The following is an 18,668-nucleotide window of genomic DNA, read 5'->3' as shown; positions in this document are numbered from 1 at the left end:
TTAAAAACAAACTTTTGTCTTGTGTGTGAGAAGTGTAACTTCTATGACTGGAGATAAGATAACAAATCTTATAACGTGGTGATTTTTTTTTTTTTTTTTGGGGGGGGGCAAAATAAAAATTTTCTGTACTATCTGAGAGGAAGTTGAATTCCAGATTTATTTTCACACTGAACCATCAAGTCGTCAACATGAAAACTCATTTTCAAAATAGCCACAGGTGAGCTAAAGTCATCTAAAATGTAGATGTAGATCAGATGTAGATTCTGCAAGTAAGGGCTTAAAAATCTAAAACTAAAAAGGAGAGTTGTGAAATAAAAGGAATTTTCAGTCAAGAAATGAGCTGGTGTAATGCTGTTCTAAAGCATAGGGAGTATGTATTTGCTACCATTGAGCAGGCAGGTTTGCATAAATCCAGAGAAGCTGAAGGAGTCTTGAGTGTATTTTTTATTCCAATTCCCAATTTGTAACCACAGCCATTTCTAATTCACGTTTACCTCTGCTAATACTGAAACATGATCGTCTTTTGATGTGTATTGCTGTGTATTGGTAAAACTAAACAGAGATTTTTCTATCCCAGTTCTGTGGTCTGCACCCAAATGAAACCGATGCCAGGGTTATTTACAATTTGTTCTGGTTACATTTTTGCCTTTGGTAAAACTTTGCCTAAACTGGATTTGAGTTATGTGATGTTTCAGTGCAAGTATAATTTCATGATATTTTTTCTCATTTGTGCTCCGTGTTCTGCTAACAGTTTGCATTAGAGAGATTTAAATTACAGTTGCTTTGGCAAGATAGAAAGTGAACTAGATGGTTTTGAGGTTGAATACTATTCAGTTAAAACTGGTGTGCACTTTCTCTAGATGCCAATAATGTAAACGGCCATGACAATTTTTAAGCCATGTGTTTGTGTGAGTGTATTTGATTATAACTAGGGAGGAATCTCCCATGCAGTATTGATTTTTACACTTTTTTTTCCTTGTGGTTACAGCACACATTGATTAGGTACAGTAAGAATTATTTAAGTTGTTAATCCAGTTTAGCTGGGGTTCAAATTAAGTCTGATCTTTTCTAAAGGAAACTTGGGAAGTAGTGTGAATTGCTTATATCAAGGGGCCCAATGTGGACTTAATGCTGAGAAATGTGTAGAAAAGAAATTGTGGGGGGCGGTTTAAATGCAGATGAATATAGCTATGAGAAACACAAAGCAACTGGAAAAGGAGTGGGGGGTTGTTTGGAGGCTTCCAAAATTTCACTGTCAGAAGAACTGAATATGGATGATACTAATGTCTGGGGAGGGGATCCATGAGAATACTCTCAAATACAAACATATATACACAGATATATGTCCCAAAAATATGCCAAACTTTGACAGGTTATTTTGTCAGAAAGATTTACTTGCTTGTGTTTTGACAGCTGAGGTTGTTCTTTTAACTGTCCTTTTTTCTTCAGACATATTTTAAACATTTGATGTTGACATATATTCTACAAAAAACATATGACTAGGAAAATTACTTATCTAATTGTGTATAAAACTTCCTCTGTTCCTAAACAAGGGAGATGTGCTTTGGCTGAATTGTTCCATTAGAAGGTATTTTAGGCTGCAGAAATCATTTTGTGGATGCTCTAGCAATCGCTGTTCGCCTTCAGAGCTCATTTCCAAAAAACCCAGAATCCCCCCTTTACAGAGCAAAGCATTTCACTTTTAAACTGAAAATAGGAATTTCATATAGCTTATGACATTGAAGAACAGTTTGTTTTGAAATAGCCTCTGTGCTTCAAGCTAGCAATCTTGCTGAGGTTTTCAGAATTTCATATTAACAGTGAAATTCTGATGTACTCTGTGTTTGGTAGAAGCAAATTTAAGATAATTCCAGAGCTATGTATAAGAGGATAATAATGATACAACACAAGATTTTTTTTTTTTTTTTCTGGTTAGTAATAAAGGATTATGTTACCTATCTCATTTTTATTAAGATAATTGCAAATCTGGCAAAATATGTAGTTACATTGTGGTCAAAACAGCAGTAGAATTAGGCTTGAGTGTGGACTAATTAAAATCTTTGGACATAACCTTTTATATGAAATTTTTTCTCCTCTATTGAGATCTTCTATTCTCTTGCCATTTATGTGTCTCCTCACATGTATTTAGAAATGGGTAGCAAGGTGTGGGGACTTCCTAAGTTCTGGAGAAGAGGGAAAAAGAAATGTTTTTGCTTATGTGTTATACCTTTCTACGTGAAAAGCGAAAGTTCCTTAGAAGAAAGTTTCTAATTGATAAAATTAGTAAACAAACTGTGCTCAAATTGCCCTGAAAATGATGGTTTCGAAGAATCAGCTTGTCTGATTTCAAATAGCACATAAAATACTAGTTAGATGGACAGAAGGATTTGTGGAATGGAGAAAGATTTTTATTTTGGAAATGAACAAGATGTCTTTTACTCATAATGAGGTACATTTGGAAAGCCTATTGTGATCTATTCATAGAACTGTGGTATTATATTGTTTTTGGTCAGAATAACTGTTTAAAATCATACTGAAAACTTTCAAAACTACTGAATTCTCTATAGAGAACTTGAAAAAGAAAGTTGGATTTTTGAAGGCATGTGGTATATCCTTCAGGTCACTTATAAGTAAAATGTTATAGCAGTGAAGGGCTTGTTTTTGCTAAGAACTGGGATTTGTTGATTGATAGCTTCCTAAAAATAAGAGCAGTTAATTAATGATGAAATATGTTGGGCTGTTTTTCACCCTGCCTATGGGGTTTTAATAGATTTGGGGGGAAAACTGCTGCCCTTCCAGGCGGCAAAAAGCTGCTTGGGGTTGGGAAGATGCAGGTAATCGCTGTTTTCCTGAGGAGGATAAGGTGAGAGGTGCTTGCCAGCAATGACTTTCACAGGTGTGCATGCTGTGACCGGCTGGGATGAAGGCGATGCAGCCGCTGTGGGCTGTGCTGCCCGGCCGGCTTTTAACTCACTTCTGCTCTCACACTTGGGCAGGTAGAAGTGTGCTCACCCCAGCCAAGCTGCTCCTGGCTGTGTCTCTCAGAAGAGCACAGCTCCTCCGTGGATAGCTGCTGGTGACCAGCTCCTTGAGTTTGTCTCACGTAATAAGGACTTGTCCCGCAGTCTTGTCCTTTGTCTTCTTTATTTGTTGAAAAACAGTCTGCAGCAAGGGAAAGGTGGGATGACACCTGTCAGGATTTTATTGTGTACATGTTCCTGCAGAGGAAGGAAACCCAGATGTTGCAGAAGCTATGATTGCTGTCACTGGAAACAGAAATTGCACTGTGATTTATGATGATTTTGATGTTTTCAATAATCTCATCTGAAGACCAAAAGGCAAGGGATGGCTTTTGTTATTGGACATGTCTTAATAAAACAACATAAACTGAGATTCTCACTTTGAAACCTACTCAGAGTTAGGCTGTTCTTTAAATGCGCTTGTTTGTGAAACTGATATTACGTAGAGAAATTTTAGTTTGCATTTGTGCAATGCTTCAGTGTTAAGAGGAAAATCTGCTTTCCCCTGTCACTGCGCTGACACTGGAGGATGACGAGGAGGAGGCCAGTCATCAGTGGATGATGAGGAGGAGGCCATCATGTCAGTGCTGGTTCTGCCATGGCTGCTTTGTGGTGCCTGCCTGGGTTGCCATCAACGTACACAGTGCATCAGTTTGATGTTTAAGAGGAGCCGGCCAAAGTGAGGGCATGGCAGAGGCAGGGCTTTTCTCTTCTAAAACCTGCCCCACATCCCAACAAATCCAGGTACCTCAAACCTGTCTCTATGATATAAAAGCCTACAAACTACTGTTTTCCCTGGCCAAAGGTGTAATGAAAACTTCCAGGCATAGATGGTTACAATATAAATTGAAGACACAGAAGGAGGAAAAAATTCTAATGCCAGAAATGGGAGTTAAACACCCCCCTCCAAATCCCAGAGACAGAGGAGTAGATATTATGAAGCAGGCTTAGTTTCTAGCAGCTTGATCTTTGCCTTTGTGTGCACTTGGCTTTGTGTGCATTGATGTCCTGTTGGTAATTATCATTCTGTTGACACCTGTATTCATGATGACACCCCTATATCACATTTTCATCATAGCGGGAAATGTCGCTCTTTCTGCTTTTGTTTTGTTTAGTACTATGAGTTTAGCCCAGAATTGGAAAAAAAATAGACACTTCTCACGACACACAACGGTACATTGATAACCTTGCAGTTTAGTTACTGATCCTATCTCAATGCTTCCATCTCTCTCCTTCCTCCCACCCCTCTTTTTAAGCAGACAGGTTTTCCCTCAACGAGCTGATGACAGAAGAATTTCTCCAGGTTGATTGTTTGCCCCACATGGTCCTCTGGATTTCTTCATACAAGTGGAGAGAAGCAGATCAAAAGCCTGCAAGAAAAAAAAAAAAACAGGCAGAGGATTGAAAAAAGCCACCATAAAGAACCTACTCAAGTTTCATTCTGATGATGAACAGGCTTGTAAAGTATTCTGAGACCTGTCAAATTTTCCCATCTGAAATCCAGACCTATTTTAAAAAGAATTTTCATAATGAGTGTCTCTTTTCTTCCATCCACAGGCTCAGAGTATTTTCTGAAAAAGTTCTGCAGGGCAGAGGGATTGAACAGTTGATCACATGCAGGAGCACGGGATAGATGGAGTACAGCTGACTCAACAGCTACAGGGGATTTCGGTAAGTGCCCACCATGTCACCCAACTAGAACTTACTCAAATATTGGTTAATATCACAGTATTCATTATTTTTAAAAGAAAATTATTACTTTATCACTTGTTCAGACAAATTTAACTTCACCAGAAAAATCTCAGTGGTAGTTTGTTGGGGAAGAAGAATGCAGGGAATGGCTGATGCGAACATGAAGGCGTTAACATTCAACGTTAACGTTGAAGTGAGTTAAAGTGAGTGACTTTTGCAACTTAGCATTTGCCTGAGGGTACCCAGGCCAGACGTGCGCTATTAACGCTCGGGGAGGAAGGTTATAAGCCCTGTGCAATGTGGAGGCTACCAATGTATGTCAAACCCACTCGTGTTGCTTTCAGGAGGGAAACAATCAGTTGCTTGAAGGAGATGATGTTATCCAACTTGCGGTGTCAGTCAGCCTGTTCCCACAATCATTGCATTGATGGAGGAAAATTTTGATAAGCAGGACTTCTTATCTGGCTCCACTGCAATTGAATGACAGGAGTTCGTTGATTGGAAATTGCATTGTTTCCGGTCACAAAGCTGACTGGACATGGTAATTGCACCACCTTTGTTTATTTTTAAAGTAATAATAACAGCGATATACTCTTCAATGAAGATCACGGGGATTTGAAATCAAGTCTTTGGTTAAGCTGATGAACTGATACTGTGCAAATTGGCACAGTTACTGTAATTGCCTTGTGTCCTGGGGGGGGAAACCTTAAGAGCTGCAGAAGATGGGAATGTGCGCCCTGCTTGCATATTCTCAATCAAAGAATGGTTTTACCAGTGCAGGATGTTTTGTTTTCTTCCTGCTAGATCTTAAGCAGTACCCCTCGGGCTTGTTTTACAGGTTGGCTCAAAAATTACTTTTACAGAAGAGTTTACAAGAGAATTTTGTAATTACATTACAAAAGAGCTTGTTTTTAGTCCCAAATGGATACAACGTGGACTTGAAACATGAAAGGAATAGCCATAAGAGAATCTCTTCTGTTTCACGATATAGTTTTTCTTTTAAAATATAAATCTGGGAACAGAATCTCTTTGATTCTAGAGTTTATGAAATCTGTGGTACTGCATGCATTCTTTGAACAAGATATTAGCAGCATTATTTAATACAAATTTGTCGTAACTTTCAAGGATTAGATAAGGTTGTACTCTACTGCAGCATTATTCTACATCCTTACTGCTTAATTGTTGTTTCTAAAAGTGACGAAATTGAAGTAATCATGATGGCATAAACTCTTAGTGCTTTTTGTCAGGGAAGTCTTATTTTACTGGTAACTTTTCGAGCTGCAAACAAATGGCTGCAGTATAATCTACTTGCTAGTGATATCAAGCATTATTTTACTGAAGATTTATATTTATATTGCTCTCTACAAAAGCATAGAAAGTGTAATTAAGTAGAATGATACTCATTTAGATCTTTGTCTGCCCATGTGATTGCAGGGCTCTGTGGTCAGGCAATAGGATTAAGAGTATTTCATCACTAGATCAGTGTGTGAATCCAGACCATGGCTAGAGGCGACTGAGGGTCAGTAGAACGTGATGACACTTCAGAGGCCTATGTCAGATGATTTGACAGTCTCTGTAAATTTGCTGTCTGATGGAACCCACATAATGGTCTGTGGTCTGAGAAGGAAATCTGTAGATGGAATGTGCATGCACCGAGAGTGTATTTAAGCTCAGGAACAGTCTCTTGGTTCCAGGTTTTAGGGACAGTCTTTGTACACTACCTGCACAGGGGACATGACACAGCTTTTACTTTTGTATTTCAGTTCAAGATGATCCTGGACTTGCTTTAGTCTCAGTGATTGTTAAACCGCAGTGTCTCCACTGGAAGTGAAAGAAAAACATGATGTAGACCAGATGCAACAGAGCTAAATCGCCTCATTTTTTTTCTCACTATTGGAATAATTAGACAGTATCTTAAACACTGTAGTTGTGTTCATTACAGATACTTCTATATGTGCTTGCCAGTCTGTAAGTGAATATGGCACAGCTGGTGTTTATCTGATGGCTCTTGTTTTGTAATTAGCTTGTTTATAGTGTTTTGTAGCTGAACTAAGATAAAGAAAATGCAACACGATTTTTATTTTAATTTTATGATGTGAGTCAGAAATGCACTGACCTCAGTAGGGAATCTATCAGTGTTTTCAGTTGGTTTATGTTCTTGGCGTTTCAGTTGAACCCACTGAAGTTGCACTAAGGAGTTTAACTATAAACCACAAAATTAAAGAAAAGCAGAGAACAGGGCAAATTAGGTGGATTTTAATGATTAAAAAGAGGTCTTGATTTGTTGAGAACATCCTAATTTGAGCAAAAATGATTTTTTCAGACTACTCACTGCAATAGTATCCAAATATTATACTGAATTTCCTCTTTTTTTTTTTCACAGTTATCTTGCTGATGTAAAAGTTTTTCTGATGCAGTAGACAATATGAAGAGTGTGAAAGTGAAGGGATAATCTGCTCAAAATTGTTTAATTCAGGTCCAAGGCCTTGACTATAAATCGATTCCTTAAGACCAATTTTCCTTGCAAATCTTCTCTCACTGGCAACATTCTGTGCTTTGTATCCGCATGAATGTCCTGTGGGAAACACTGGTTAGTTCATGCAGGTTGGAAGAATAGAATAGAAATGAGTCTTTTCTGTGAGGCTCAGGAGAAGTCATTTTGTGCATTTCTGTATGTGGAACGTAAAGCTGATTTGTGTTTTCATACTTTATTGAGGTATGTGTGAACCGTGGATTTGAAAACATAATTTCAGAGACTTACATTTTTAAACTTATTTCTCAGATACGTAATTATGTAATTTTATTGTATGATATTAGCATGATTTGAAAGATGCTGGTATTTTCTTAACACATTGAAATAAATGTCTGAAAGAGAGATAAATATACTGCTGAGGCTGCTTTTGTGGGACTGCAAAGCAAGCATTTGGCAATATTTAAACTAAAATTCAACTCACTAAGCAGAGCTATGGTGAAAATAATATGTACCAGTGCAGGGGGAAGATAACAGGTTTGAAGAATATTATTTCACTAGTGGATGTATGAAACACTAGAATAAATCTGTTATTTAGCATAGAGTAGCAGGTAAACGGTCCACTCCATGACCTCAATACCTGAAATTGAATAAATTTAAATAGACCTTGTGAGTCAAGACCTCTGGCTTGTTCAACAAATATTTGTTAAAATTTATTTATACTTTTATAATTATATTTTCTCAGTAGTCTGTCTCCTTGGAAGAAGATATTATGCTGCTTTGTATGAATCTGGAAATATTTCATAAAGGCATAGTATTTGTTTGATTACTCGTTCTCTCTTTACATTGTAAATATGAGTTAACTTAGTTTCTTTCCAGACTAGAATAAGAAAAACCTCAGTGCATCCAAGGGTTGGTTGTAAAAATAAAGACATACACATATACTGAAGTATAATGTTTAAAAGTTTATTAAGAATGTTTTGAAGATTTGAAAACTTTTGAAAAAGGTGGTGGTTTTTTTGTTTGTTTGTTTTTTAACAGCTTATTGGCAGTATGGTACACCAATTAAATTTCCCTTGTCATTAGGCAGGCAGAAAAACTGTCTCAGCTGGATTTTTTCCTGTCTGAGGTTCTGAGATGAAGCTCCAGATGGACCTGTGCTCGTGCCTCTCTCTAAACACACCTGGTTTTATAGATTCAAGAGCTCTGCATGGCTGTAAGGCTTCTATTATTTACCCAGCGTACACATTTATTTCTCACTACAGTAATAAGATTGACAAAAAATACCGAGCTGTGAATTCTGGAAGCAGATGTAGGTTTTCAGCCTTTGGTGTTCAGCAGGGTTTAGAACTGTTATTTCTTCCCGATTCATAAGCACACTATGAACTGCTTCCATATAAATATTTTATGATCGTGAATACGAGTTGCCCATTGGAATGTGCGAGTGAAAATTTGAGGTCTTTTCAGATTAAAGTCTGATGATTTTGATGTGACTTCCTTTACATCTCTTTCTCAGACCCTTTGGCACTTTTTCACAGAACAACAACAAAAAAAAGAGATTATTGTAAAAAGACTTGAAAATTAGTCAAAATTCTTTTAACTTACACTAGAAAGTTTTTTAACTCTTGAACCAAAGCAAAAGATTTGTTTTTCAAAAAGAGCAAAGATTTCTTCCCCAGTGTTATTTTCCTAGGACAGTAGGGGCACCTACTTGATTCACAAAACATCTTGGCATATGAGACTTTAGCTATGATTTAGAATTGATCAGGGAAAGCTCCTGTTGGGTTCTGGTAGAATTTTGATTAAGGAGTGTTCCAAGCCTTGACCCAATATTTAATTACAAATCTAATATATTATGGAGCTAATTCAGGATTCTTGTTTGTAAATCTCAAGAATTGAGATTTATTTTCTAGTCATTTTCTATGATTAGAAAATACAGGTCATTCTGGGGCCACATAATTGATGCTGAAGGCAAGTATCTGCCTAATATGTGTTTTTAAATCATGGTCTTTCTCATTCAGTCCACAGCTGCTGTGTTCTGAATAACTACAAGAGAGATTAGTTTACTTATTAAAACAAAAATATTTTCACATTTTCCATGTGTGAAAAATCAGATGGTTTTGTACATTCTGAGGTGCACTGATTTCTGATGTTCTTTGTTTTATTATTTCCTCATATGTGTCAAATTATTGCATTTGCTGCGAGGCCTCAAATACAGGAATTTTGGGAACATACAGGCTGTTCATAAGTTTAGTTTCATAGGAAACTGTTGAATTGCAAGGTACATGTGTGTGCCTTTGTGATTTGCATTTGTCATGTACATATATGTGTGTGCATGTCTGTATATATTTATTTTTTTCCATTTTGCAGGTTTTGCTAGGTGTCAGAAATGTGATAGCATGGTGGAGTTTGAAATCACAGAACACTCTAAAAAAAGATATAAATGTTTCGAAGTCTCAGAACCAAAGATTATCCACAAACATAGAGAAATTCTGTAGTTGAAATGTGTCTTAAACTTCCTTGCATCTCAGTTGTCCTTTTCTCTATAAGAAGCCTTTTTAAAAAGACAATTATCACCTTTTGATAGGCTTATCTTTAAAACACTTGTTGTGGAGATCCAAGTCCTGTTTTATCTGCATCATAAGAACCAAGGATATAAAGCGGAGCCGATGGTGAAAAAGATCTGGGTAATTTATTTCAATAGGATGTACAAGTTAAAAGAGAAAGTTCCACTGAAGAGCTTGAAGTAGAGAGGCATTCTTCTGGTTTTGTTCACTGGGTTACTTTTGAGTGCTGGCAAACGATCTCGGGTGTGTTTAGAAGCAAAGTGGCTCTGGAGGACCTGGCAGTGGCACAGTAAATGCACATCACAATTATTCACATCTTGGGGGCACATGAAGAAGCAAGTGGGGCAGAAAGATGAATTGCAAGCCAGAAGGACAATGAGCTATTTTGTTACGAGGTGACTGAGAAGGTCTTGTTGAACTGTGTAATGATAATTTGAAAATATTTTTATGAGCAGAAGTAATGTTGCTAATCCATTACTTGTAGGTACCTAATCTACACTGCTAGACAACATTTAGGCAGTTACTAGGTATGCTAGGTATATATGAAAACACTTATAAATATGCCACCAGCTTATGATGTGCTCATCACATCTATAATTTTCTTTCACAAGTTTTTCTTATTACTAATAACGGTTCTTTTTGAAAGACATATCCAGTCAGACGGCATAAAGATCACCATATTATTCTGCTGAACTGCCACAGCCTGTGAACTAAAAATAGAGAATAGGCAGTGGATTATAGGAAGTTCTTATAAAATACAGGACGAATATTTGAAATAATAACATACTCAGGAGTCGCAACTGGCTCACAAATGTGTTTCAATAAAAATGTAGGTCTGAATCTGTGAATGCTATTAACATTGGAAAATTTTTGAAGATCTTTTTAGAAGGATGGGAAAGAAGAGAAATGAATAGCAGGTCATGACAGAGGAAGGAAGAGGGAATTTAAATCAAACTACAGCTTCTCAGTGGAATTAAGTTCCTAAATTGACTGCAAAAGCTTGTCGTGTTTAAATCATAAACATCTTTACTTGGGAATTCTCTGCAGGTTTCCTGACATGGTGAAGTTTATCAAAGCAGGGATGAGGGCTTTGTAAAGTGATAACAATTAAAGTAAGGACTGTGTGTTGCAACTCTGACCTCTCTGTGCTCTTCAGTGATGTGCAGCACAGAACAGTAGGGCCTGAAACTTGGCACATCAGTGAAACATGACACAGGTTTGTTCTTTAGGAGTTTAATGAACAGAAAGGGTCAGATTTCCCTTGCAGTATGTGTTGGCATCTTTTTCATCCTGGAAGTCTTCTTAACAGCCAGATATGTTTGTTGTAGATCAAATAAGCCTTTTTTTGTTTTGTGTTGTTTTTATTTTGTTTTGTTTCTTTGAAACCACCAAGAGCTGCACTCCTCAAACGGGCATACCTAGAATTGCATACTAAACAAAGAAAAAAAGGCAGATATCTTCCCCATGAATTTAACTCCTGGATTATAAATCATCCCATTCCTGACACTTGCATGCTATCTTAGTTTTGTACATGGATTTTTAGTTTCATATTCATATTCCAGCAATATCATGTTCCTGTTTCTATTTTGATAAAACTTTTTTGCTTCTATAATTGTATTAAATGGTCAGCCATATCAGTGTGATACAAACCTTTTGGTTATGATGCCTTATACATTTGAGGGGCTGAAGTTCAGAAATTTCTGTTGAGAAATAGCTTGCTAGGGGCCTTTAAGACCAGGCTGGAAAAGCAGGAATGGCTGCCTTAATTGTGTGTGGGGTGGGCAGATCAATGATGTTGGCCTCTCAGGGTGCTTTCTAGCCCTGCAGTTCTCTTGAGAAATGAAAAATAATCCATGTTCCTAGCTTATTTAACCAAAAGCAGCAGGAGTCAGCTCAATTGGTGATGTGGATCTGCATGTTGATCCATATGCAGATGAGTCAATAGCCAAAAAGCAAGTAGGATATTATTGGTTGCATTAAAATCTGAATTGCTTTGAATACAGCTAGAAAAATAACGCTATAAATACTTAATGTCTTAATTCAGATTTGCTCCTCAGCAATCATCTATCCTTCCTCCAATATGCAGCAGTATAAGTTATGTTTAATAATTAAAATTTTAGAATTTATTGTGAAGTTCTGCTTTTCATCTAAAATAATAGTTACAGCTTTAGCTTTATCAGTGGCATCTTTCATTAAACTCTTTCAAACTGGTTTTTTTTTTTTGGTTTGTTTGGTTGTTTTTTTTTTTTTTTTTTTTTTTTTTTTTTTTTTTTTTTTTTTTTTTTTTGCTAGCAGAAAACCACTGTGGATGTTAGGAAATTAAACTCAGATTTAGATCTTGGTAAATTGCCCTTGATATATCCCATTGTAATGGACGTCAGAAGCCAGGCAACATACAAGAGAACATTTATACCCACTTTATCGATGTAACTGCTGTGCAAGCAGAGGTAAGGCTCCAGGACACTGGAGAAATGCCAATTTTCTGAAGGAAAAGATGTTTCCTTAAAACAACACATGAATTTTCATAGTAAACAAACAAGTAAAACGCTGCCATACTTCTCTGTTTGAGAGTGAGGGACAGGGTGAAGAGATCATGAAAATACAGAGGTTTCATAGCAACCCACTTGGAAATTTTATTTTCTTTCTTATGTTTTCACAATTCTTCATCAACATTAGCTGCAAGTGCTGTCAATCTCCACAGGAATCTGACAGAAAAAGCATAAAGGGTCAAAGAGTGTTTTTGTTTAGAATTTAGTGTCCACCTGAAACAAAAAGGAGGTTGCATTGTTGCTGTAACTCACACATTGAGAAAGTTGTGAAGAACAAGTGGGAGAGCTGCTTTTGGATGTGAAAATAGCAAAAGTTACACCTGGCTTCCCAAACATGCATGCTTAGGTGGAAGTTGGTGTTTTCAATTCTGCATTTTATTCCATGTACTTCCAAGCCAAACTTTTGGCTATACACTTGGACATACCTTCGCCTTTTTAGAAGAATTTGGGTCAGTGTTTTGTTGGAGTTGATCTGTTCATTGACAAACCATGTAGGAATTTTCTCTAAGGGTCTTTCTTTCCACGAAGAGCGTTCAGTGAGCATGGTATGAAAAGAAGTGAAAGCCTTTGCACTGTTGAGGAGAAGCAGCTCAGACTGCTGCGTAGAAAGATCCAGTAGAGTGAAGGTTTGTCTCCAATGTTCTCTCCAGGTGCTGTGGCCAGATCTTATCAGCAATGCAGGATAGTCCCTTGCCATGCCAGGTATGGCTGCATTTAGGTGTTCTGCATCTCTGGAGTTTGCACGTGTTCCTTATCCACTTGGAGAGAGGTGATCTGTAGTCTTACAGGGAACAATTTCCTAAATCTTAGAATTGCTGAGTTGCTGTCTAGGCAAATGGGAGAGCATTGCCACATTTGGGGTCTACCTCAGCAGTTGTATTCTCTAGAATGACAAAATCTTACATATATAAAGAAACTCCAAACAAAAAAATAAGCCAAACAAAAAATTAGTGCCCTTGGATTCACTGACAAAATTCTCAATATTTTGGGATGCTTTTGAAGGACATGTATAAGAAGTTGGGGTGGTTTTTTTTGGTTATGGTAAGTACCACAGGCATTACACCTTGGAACTTTCTTTGCAAAAGGAATCATTACTGAGAACTTTAGAAATTCATGTGTTATGACTGTCAGATATAATTCAAGTAGTAGATACAAGCGTCTGTACCAGTCAACTTAATTGCATTTGTGCTGCAAAGAACAAATGTTTGGCAAATAGATATTCTAGGATCTTGAGCCTGAGAATTGGTGGGCTGACCATTTATCTCTATGGTTTTCCATGACTTGGAACAATAGTTTTATTTTAGCCAAGGCATCTTTCTCAAGGAATTTTTACATTGAGATGTCAAAAAATTGGTTGGAATTTAAATATTCAAGCAATTCTAATCTATCAATATATTTTAGGTTTGGGTTTTTTTTCCTTTTTTTTTTTTATCCTTGACTACCTTTCATTTTTGCCCCAAGTTATGATTAAGTTGTAGAAGTTTATAGAAGTTACACATTACTCAGGAGCAGAGAAATGGGCCCTGCTGTCTGACCTCTTTCCCACAAGGTTGTGAGCTTTACCCCCAGTTCCTTTGCTGGAGACCGTCGCCTCCCGAGTGATAGAATGTTTGCAGTAAGCATCTTTAATGCAGTGAACAGATGTGTGTAATAACCACTTAATGTTTTGCTAGGTTTTGCAATGGAACAGGTATGCCTGCTGCTCCTGCTGACGATTAAAGTGCTTCCAGTGATTGCTCAGTTCAATGGATACAACTGTGATGCTAACCTCCATAGCAGGTTTCCTGGTAAGTATTTAATAGACTTTTTTTTTTTATTTTCTCTAATGGCTTCTTTATTGTCTTGGTTCAAAGCAGTGCTTATTTTTAAATACAGAGCTTTAAATCTGTCTAAAGCCTGGGGATAGGACTCCACATTAAGTAAGTGTTAACTGTTTTTGTGACAATGAACTTGCCTAATACTGCACTTTACTTTCTTCTTAATTGCACAATGGGGCAAATTCAGCCTTGGTAGCAAGGCAAACAATTCCCCTCACACTAGTGGGGCTTGACCTGCTTTTTGCCAGAGCTCTAAACTGTCCAAGATATTCACCAGAGCTCATTGTTGTAAATGTTCTCTATCGATTTAACACTCTCACACTTCTAACTGGGTTTTCTTTCGTGTTTGGGTTTCATAGCTTTTTTTTTTTTTTCTGGAGAAGAGAATATAATTTTATATATATATATATATACACATATACAATTTTACTATAATATAATTATATATAAATATATATTTATATTTTAGTGAAATACAGAAATTTTAAGCAAAATTACCTTGATGGCAAAATTTTAGTGCTTCCTTCAACATTAAGTCCTTGGTTAGGGACAAGTAAAGCAATGGTAGGTATTATGTATGTGGATGGTGTATTTTCCTTCCTCTAAGAAAATGGGAATGAAGTAATTTTGGGCACATTGGATGTTCAGAGCTTTTAATACAATGAGAAATGAAATGTCAGTCTTAGTGGCAGGATATCAGGGTTTACTCAGTCAAAGGATTCTTTTAGTTTCCATTACTTTGCTTATCCTTCCTGCTTCAGTTGTGTCTTGGGCAGAATAATAATAATAAGGCTGTGAATACTGTCTCTCTCACATCTTGTTTTTCTGAGATAGCAATTGAATTGAATAGTTCAGTAATGAACACTCAGTGTAGTATTACACTGTAATACCTTTCCTGTTGTTGCTTTCTGAATAATAAAAGTCTTGATTTTTTTTTTTTTTTTCAGGAAGGGTCAGCTCTTTTATTAAATTTAAGTCAGCAGAAGGCAGAAAGTCTGTTCATTGATTCCTGTGTTACTATTACACTGCTAGGTGCTCTGTTGGCATAAGGACCAACAGTGGGTTTGATTCTTTTCCACTTAATTAATATGAACATGAAGAACAGAGAAATAAGACATGCAAAGAAGGTCAAATATATTGTCTCCATCCCTGAGAAAATCAGTTTAGCTGGGTATTTCACTAGCTACATGTGTGTATATATATATTCCCCTTCTGTTATGTATAAAATATAAATATAAATGTATAAATAAATATATATATTCCCCTTCTTAGCATTGATTTTTACAGGCTTGCCTCTGAAGTGTGAATGAATTTTGCCCACCTGCTTCAGAGCTACCTTTTGATTTTCTTGTGTAATTGTGGCTTTTTTTTTGGTCCATGTTTCAGGCTTCTTGAGAGGTTTGCAATGGATAGAGGGAATTTTATGTCCTTCTTTCTGTGTTTTAAATTTTTTCTCTGGTCATTTTTTGCGCTTGCTCTGTGCCAATGTTTACTTGCAATGTGATACCTGTGAACTAAATTCATCTCATATTAAGGGTATTTAGGGGCCTCTTGCAGTTCTGCCTTATAAAAATGAGTCGTATCAGATTCCATGTCTGCCAAATCTCATTGACTTGGAAGAAAATCTGTTTAGGTCACAACTAAACAGATTTTTTTTTTTTAAAGTAAATTCTAATAGCCCCTCACTGGCCATAGGAGCTGAAAGCAGAGTCCTGCTTTTTGTTGTTTGTCATCTGAGGCAGCAAAAATTCAAAGGCCGGGATTTAATCTACAGTCTTACTGTTAATTTTGAGAGCTAGGAAAGAAAAAGCATTGTTTGTTAGTTGTACATCTGAGATGGAGGTGAAAGCCAGGAGCCCCTTTTCCCCCAAATTTGACAGGTGCTATTTTCAATATGCAGAAGGGTTTGCTATGTAATGGGCTGGGGCTGGTGGGGGCTGAGAGAGCGAGAGAGCCTCTGCAAGGACACGGGGGGCTTGCTCTTCCTGTGCTGGCTTCCCCAGCACTTGGCTCAGGCTGTGGTTTCAGGGATGCTGCCTCAGGGCCCTTGGGGTTCAAATGTAAGGGGAGGGGTTAGAGAGAGGTCAAACAGGAGAACATTTTAAAACCAGTATCTTCCAGGCTGAGATACTACTCACAGAACCGGGTTATGGTTAGATTATCTTCCTGCTCCTTATTTGTTCCCCACAAGGGAACAAATTTATTGCTGACAACTGGAATTCCAAGCAAGGTGTGCAGACCCCGGAGAAGAATTTGGGTGTTGGAGTTGTCTCCTTTTTCTTTAAGTGTTGATAAGAAACTGAAGTTGTCTTCAACAAAGAGGACAAATGAAGCCTTCCTAGAGGAACCGTGGAACTCATCCATTTTCCATTTGTTTCATTTGTGCTTTTATCATTCATCGCTTTGGTGACTTCTTGCATAGGAATGGTGCTGCATAAATAGGATGACATCCAGACAGAACTTTTGTTTGCAGCTTTTTTTTTTGAGTGCAGGTATGCGATAGTCATCAGGAAGGAAGGAAAAAAAAGTCCCATTTTGGTGGACTGAAAATGCAGTGATTTTTTTATTTTTTGGAACCAAAAGCTAGATGTGTTCTAGAGAATATATAATTAGGTTAAATCTTGCCATCATTCAGAGAGCATGCATAGGGGGAAAAAACTTTAGTTCTGCATTGCAGTAAAGCGTAGCTTTTAGCAGGCTTCTGGGGCATAGAGCCATAGCAGTCTGTCTCCAGCTGGAAGACGCAGTTTTGATTCAGGAGGTTCTTGTCTTAAGTACATTTTGAGAACTTGGTCGGGATTGAGGAAATGTTGCTACTTTTTCACATACACCCTGCATTTTAATTCAATATCAAAGCAGTGATTTGATCAAAGAGGAGGTTCATAAGGAGAAACCAGTTTTGAACTACACAGGTCTTTTCATTCCTCTTCTGATGGAATGACTTTGATAGAAGTGGAAAACTCTTGTCCTCTGAGGGGTTTTTTTTGCTGCCTGTCCTGGGGTGAGCTGTAACAGAGCAGAATTGGGGAGTAAAGCTCCCAGCATTTTCTCCCATGAGTTTGCCCATAATTCAAGATGGTCTCTGTTACTGTAGGATGTGTGCCTCTTGAGCTTTATCCTCTTGCTTGAGAGACATCCATGAGCACTGCTGGCTATAGATAGCTTGTGTGATTTGAGTCAGAAAGAAACCAAATGGTTTGCCTGTGTGGAAACTCTGTGATGGAGAGGCCATTGTAGTTAAGGCTTCATCAGCTGGGTGCCCTAAACCTTCAAACCACCGCTCCTCTGACTCAGAAAACCAGAAGCTTTTAATGCAGGAATGCAAATACTCTTTTTTGTTGTTGTTTGTTTGTTCCTTTTAACTTATATAGGAATAATATTTACCTTCCCAAATTGTCAAGAAATGAGCTAGATATTTAACATCTGGGAGGGTACTGTGTCTGTTTAGGACCGGCTTCAGATAAATTTCTGAACAAAAAATGTTTGTTTCCAGAATGGGTTAATTTGGCAGCAATACTTCCTCATGAAGTAGTGGGCAGAAAAAGTTAAGTCTGGAAAGGTTGTTTATCCTCCTGTATCACATGAAAGTTGGTTTTGTATGGCATGGTCTCATTTCCCATCCTGTCAAATGATAATTTTGCAAGCAGTAATGGTAATTTAGTTGGTAAAGTTATTATTCTGCTTTGTGAAAAGGCTTGAAGTGAGTTATAAAATTAACTGAGCTACTTTTTTACATCCTGCAATTTGTTACAATCTGACTGTTTGTGCATCAGTCCAAGAAAGCATAAATGCACACTTTGCCATTTCCCTTTTGCATTGGCCTCTCTACCTTAGTACACTCATTAAATGGATCGTAATAGTCCTCCTGCAGAGAAAACCAAGGCATGCTGCTTCCTGATCTTTGTGCCTTACATTAGTGGGATTATGATTGTGCACAAACCAGGAGAATTTCATGCCAAATCACTTCAACTCCTATCTTGCCTCCAGTACCTTTCTGCCCAAATTTACACCCAGTGAGTAACATTTATCATGGCATTAGCTCAGGACTCAGTTTGGCCTGTTATTTTCTGCCCTTGATTGTTTTGGCTTGCAAGCCACCATTAAAGCTGTCTAAATTAAACTGCTTGTGCTCCTGTACCATGGAGGAAGAACTGGTTCATTGTAATGGAAATTTCATTTCCTCTCTGCTGTGACTACGCAGTGAAACAATTCATTTTAGCAGGCTTAATGGTACAGTATTGACTGGAAGTTGTTCTACAATTTTTAATACCCCTTAATCTTTAGGCAGATGTAATAAATTAGTTCTATAAAGGAGTAATGTCTGTGTTTAACACAATGCAGTATGTGTTTTTGTAAAGCACTAAGAGGAAGCCCCAGAACAGCCCTCCAACCATTTACGGTTAAAGAAGACCTTAAAGAAGAGCAATGTTAGAGCTTTAAAGCAAAAACAATCTGTTGCTTGTGGCTGTATCTCAACCTGATGCTTTTCCGTTCAGTGCGTAAAAATCTTCAGAACTTTCAAATAAAAGGTCAAATTGCCCGAAGATGGCTTT

At 37.4% G+C, this 18,668-nt stretch overlaps 1 protein-coding gene across 9 annotated transcripts in view; it reads left to right on the top strand.

The window, feature by feature from the left end:
* ZPLD1 (zona pellucida like domain containing 1) overlaps positions 1 to 18,668 on the top strand; it is a 99,455-nt gene that overhangs the window by 63,939 nt on the left and 16,848 nt on the right. For 4 of the 9 annotated variants that reach the window (XM_040057314.2, XM_040057316.2, XM_040057317.2 and 1 more), the window contains 3 exons: positions 4,280 to 4,484; positions 4,578 to 4,691; positions 13,972 to 14,085. In XM_040057314.2, the coding sequence (XP_039913248.1) occupies positions 13,980 to 14,085 (106 nt within the window). In that variant the 5' untranslated portion in view covers positions 4,280 to 4,484; positions 4,578 to 4,691; positions 13,972 to 13,979. Of the gene's footprint in view, positions 1 to 3,658; positions 3,765 to 4,279; positions 4,485 to 4,577; positions 4,692 to 5,056; positions 5,254 to 13,971; positions 14,086 to 18,668 lie in introns of those variants that run through there. The other 5 variants (XM_040057321.2, XM_040057318.2, XM_040057319.2 and 2 more) reach the window with 5 other exon arrangements.

This window comes from Hirundo rustica, chromosome 2 (genome assembly GCF_015227805.2).
Source record: "Hirundo rustica isolate bHirRus1 chromosome 2, bHirRus1.pri.v3, whole genome shotgun sequence".
In the NCBI taxonomy this organism is placed as follows: Eukaryota; Metazoa; Chordata; class Aves; order Passeriformes; family Hirundinidae; genus Hirundo; species Hirundo rustica.
This window is presented reverse-complemented; position numbering and strand designations above follow the sequence as displayed.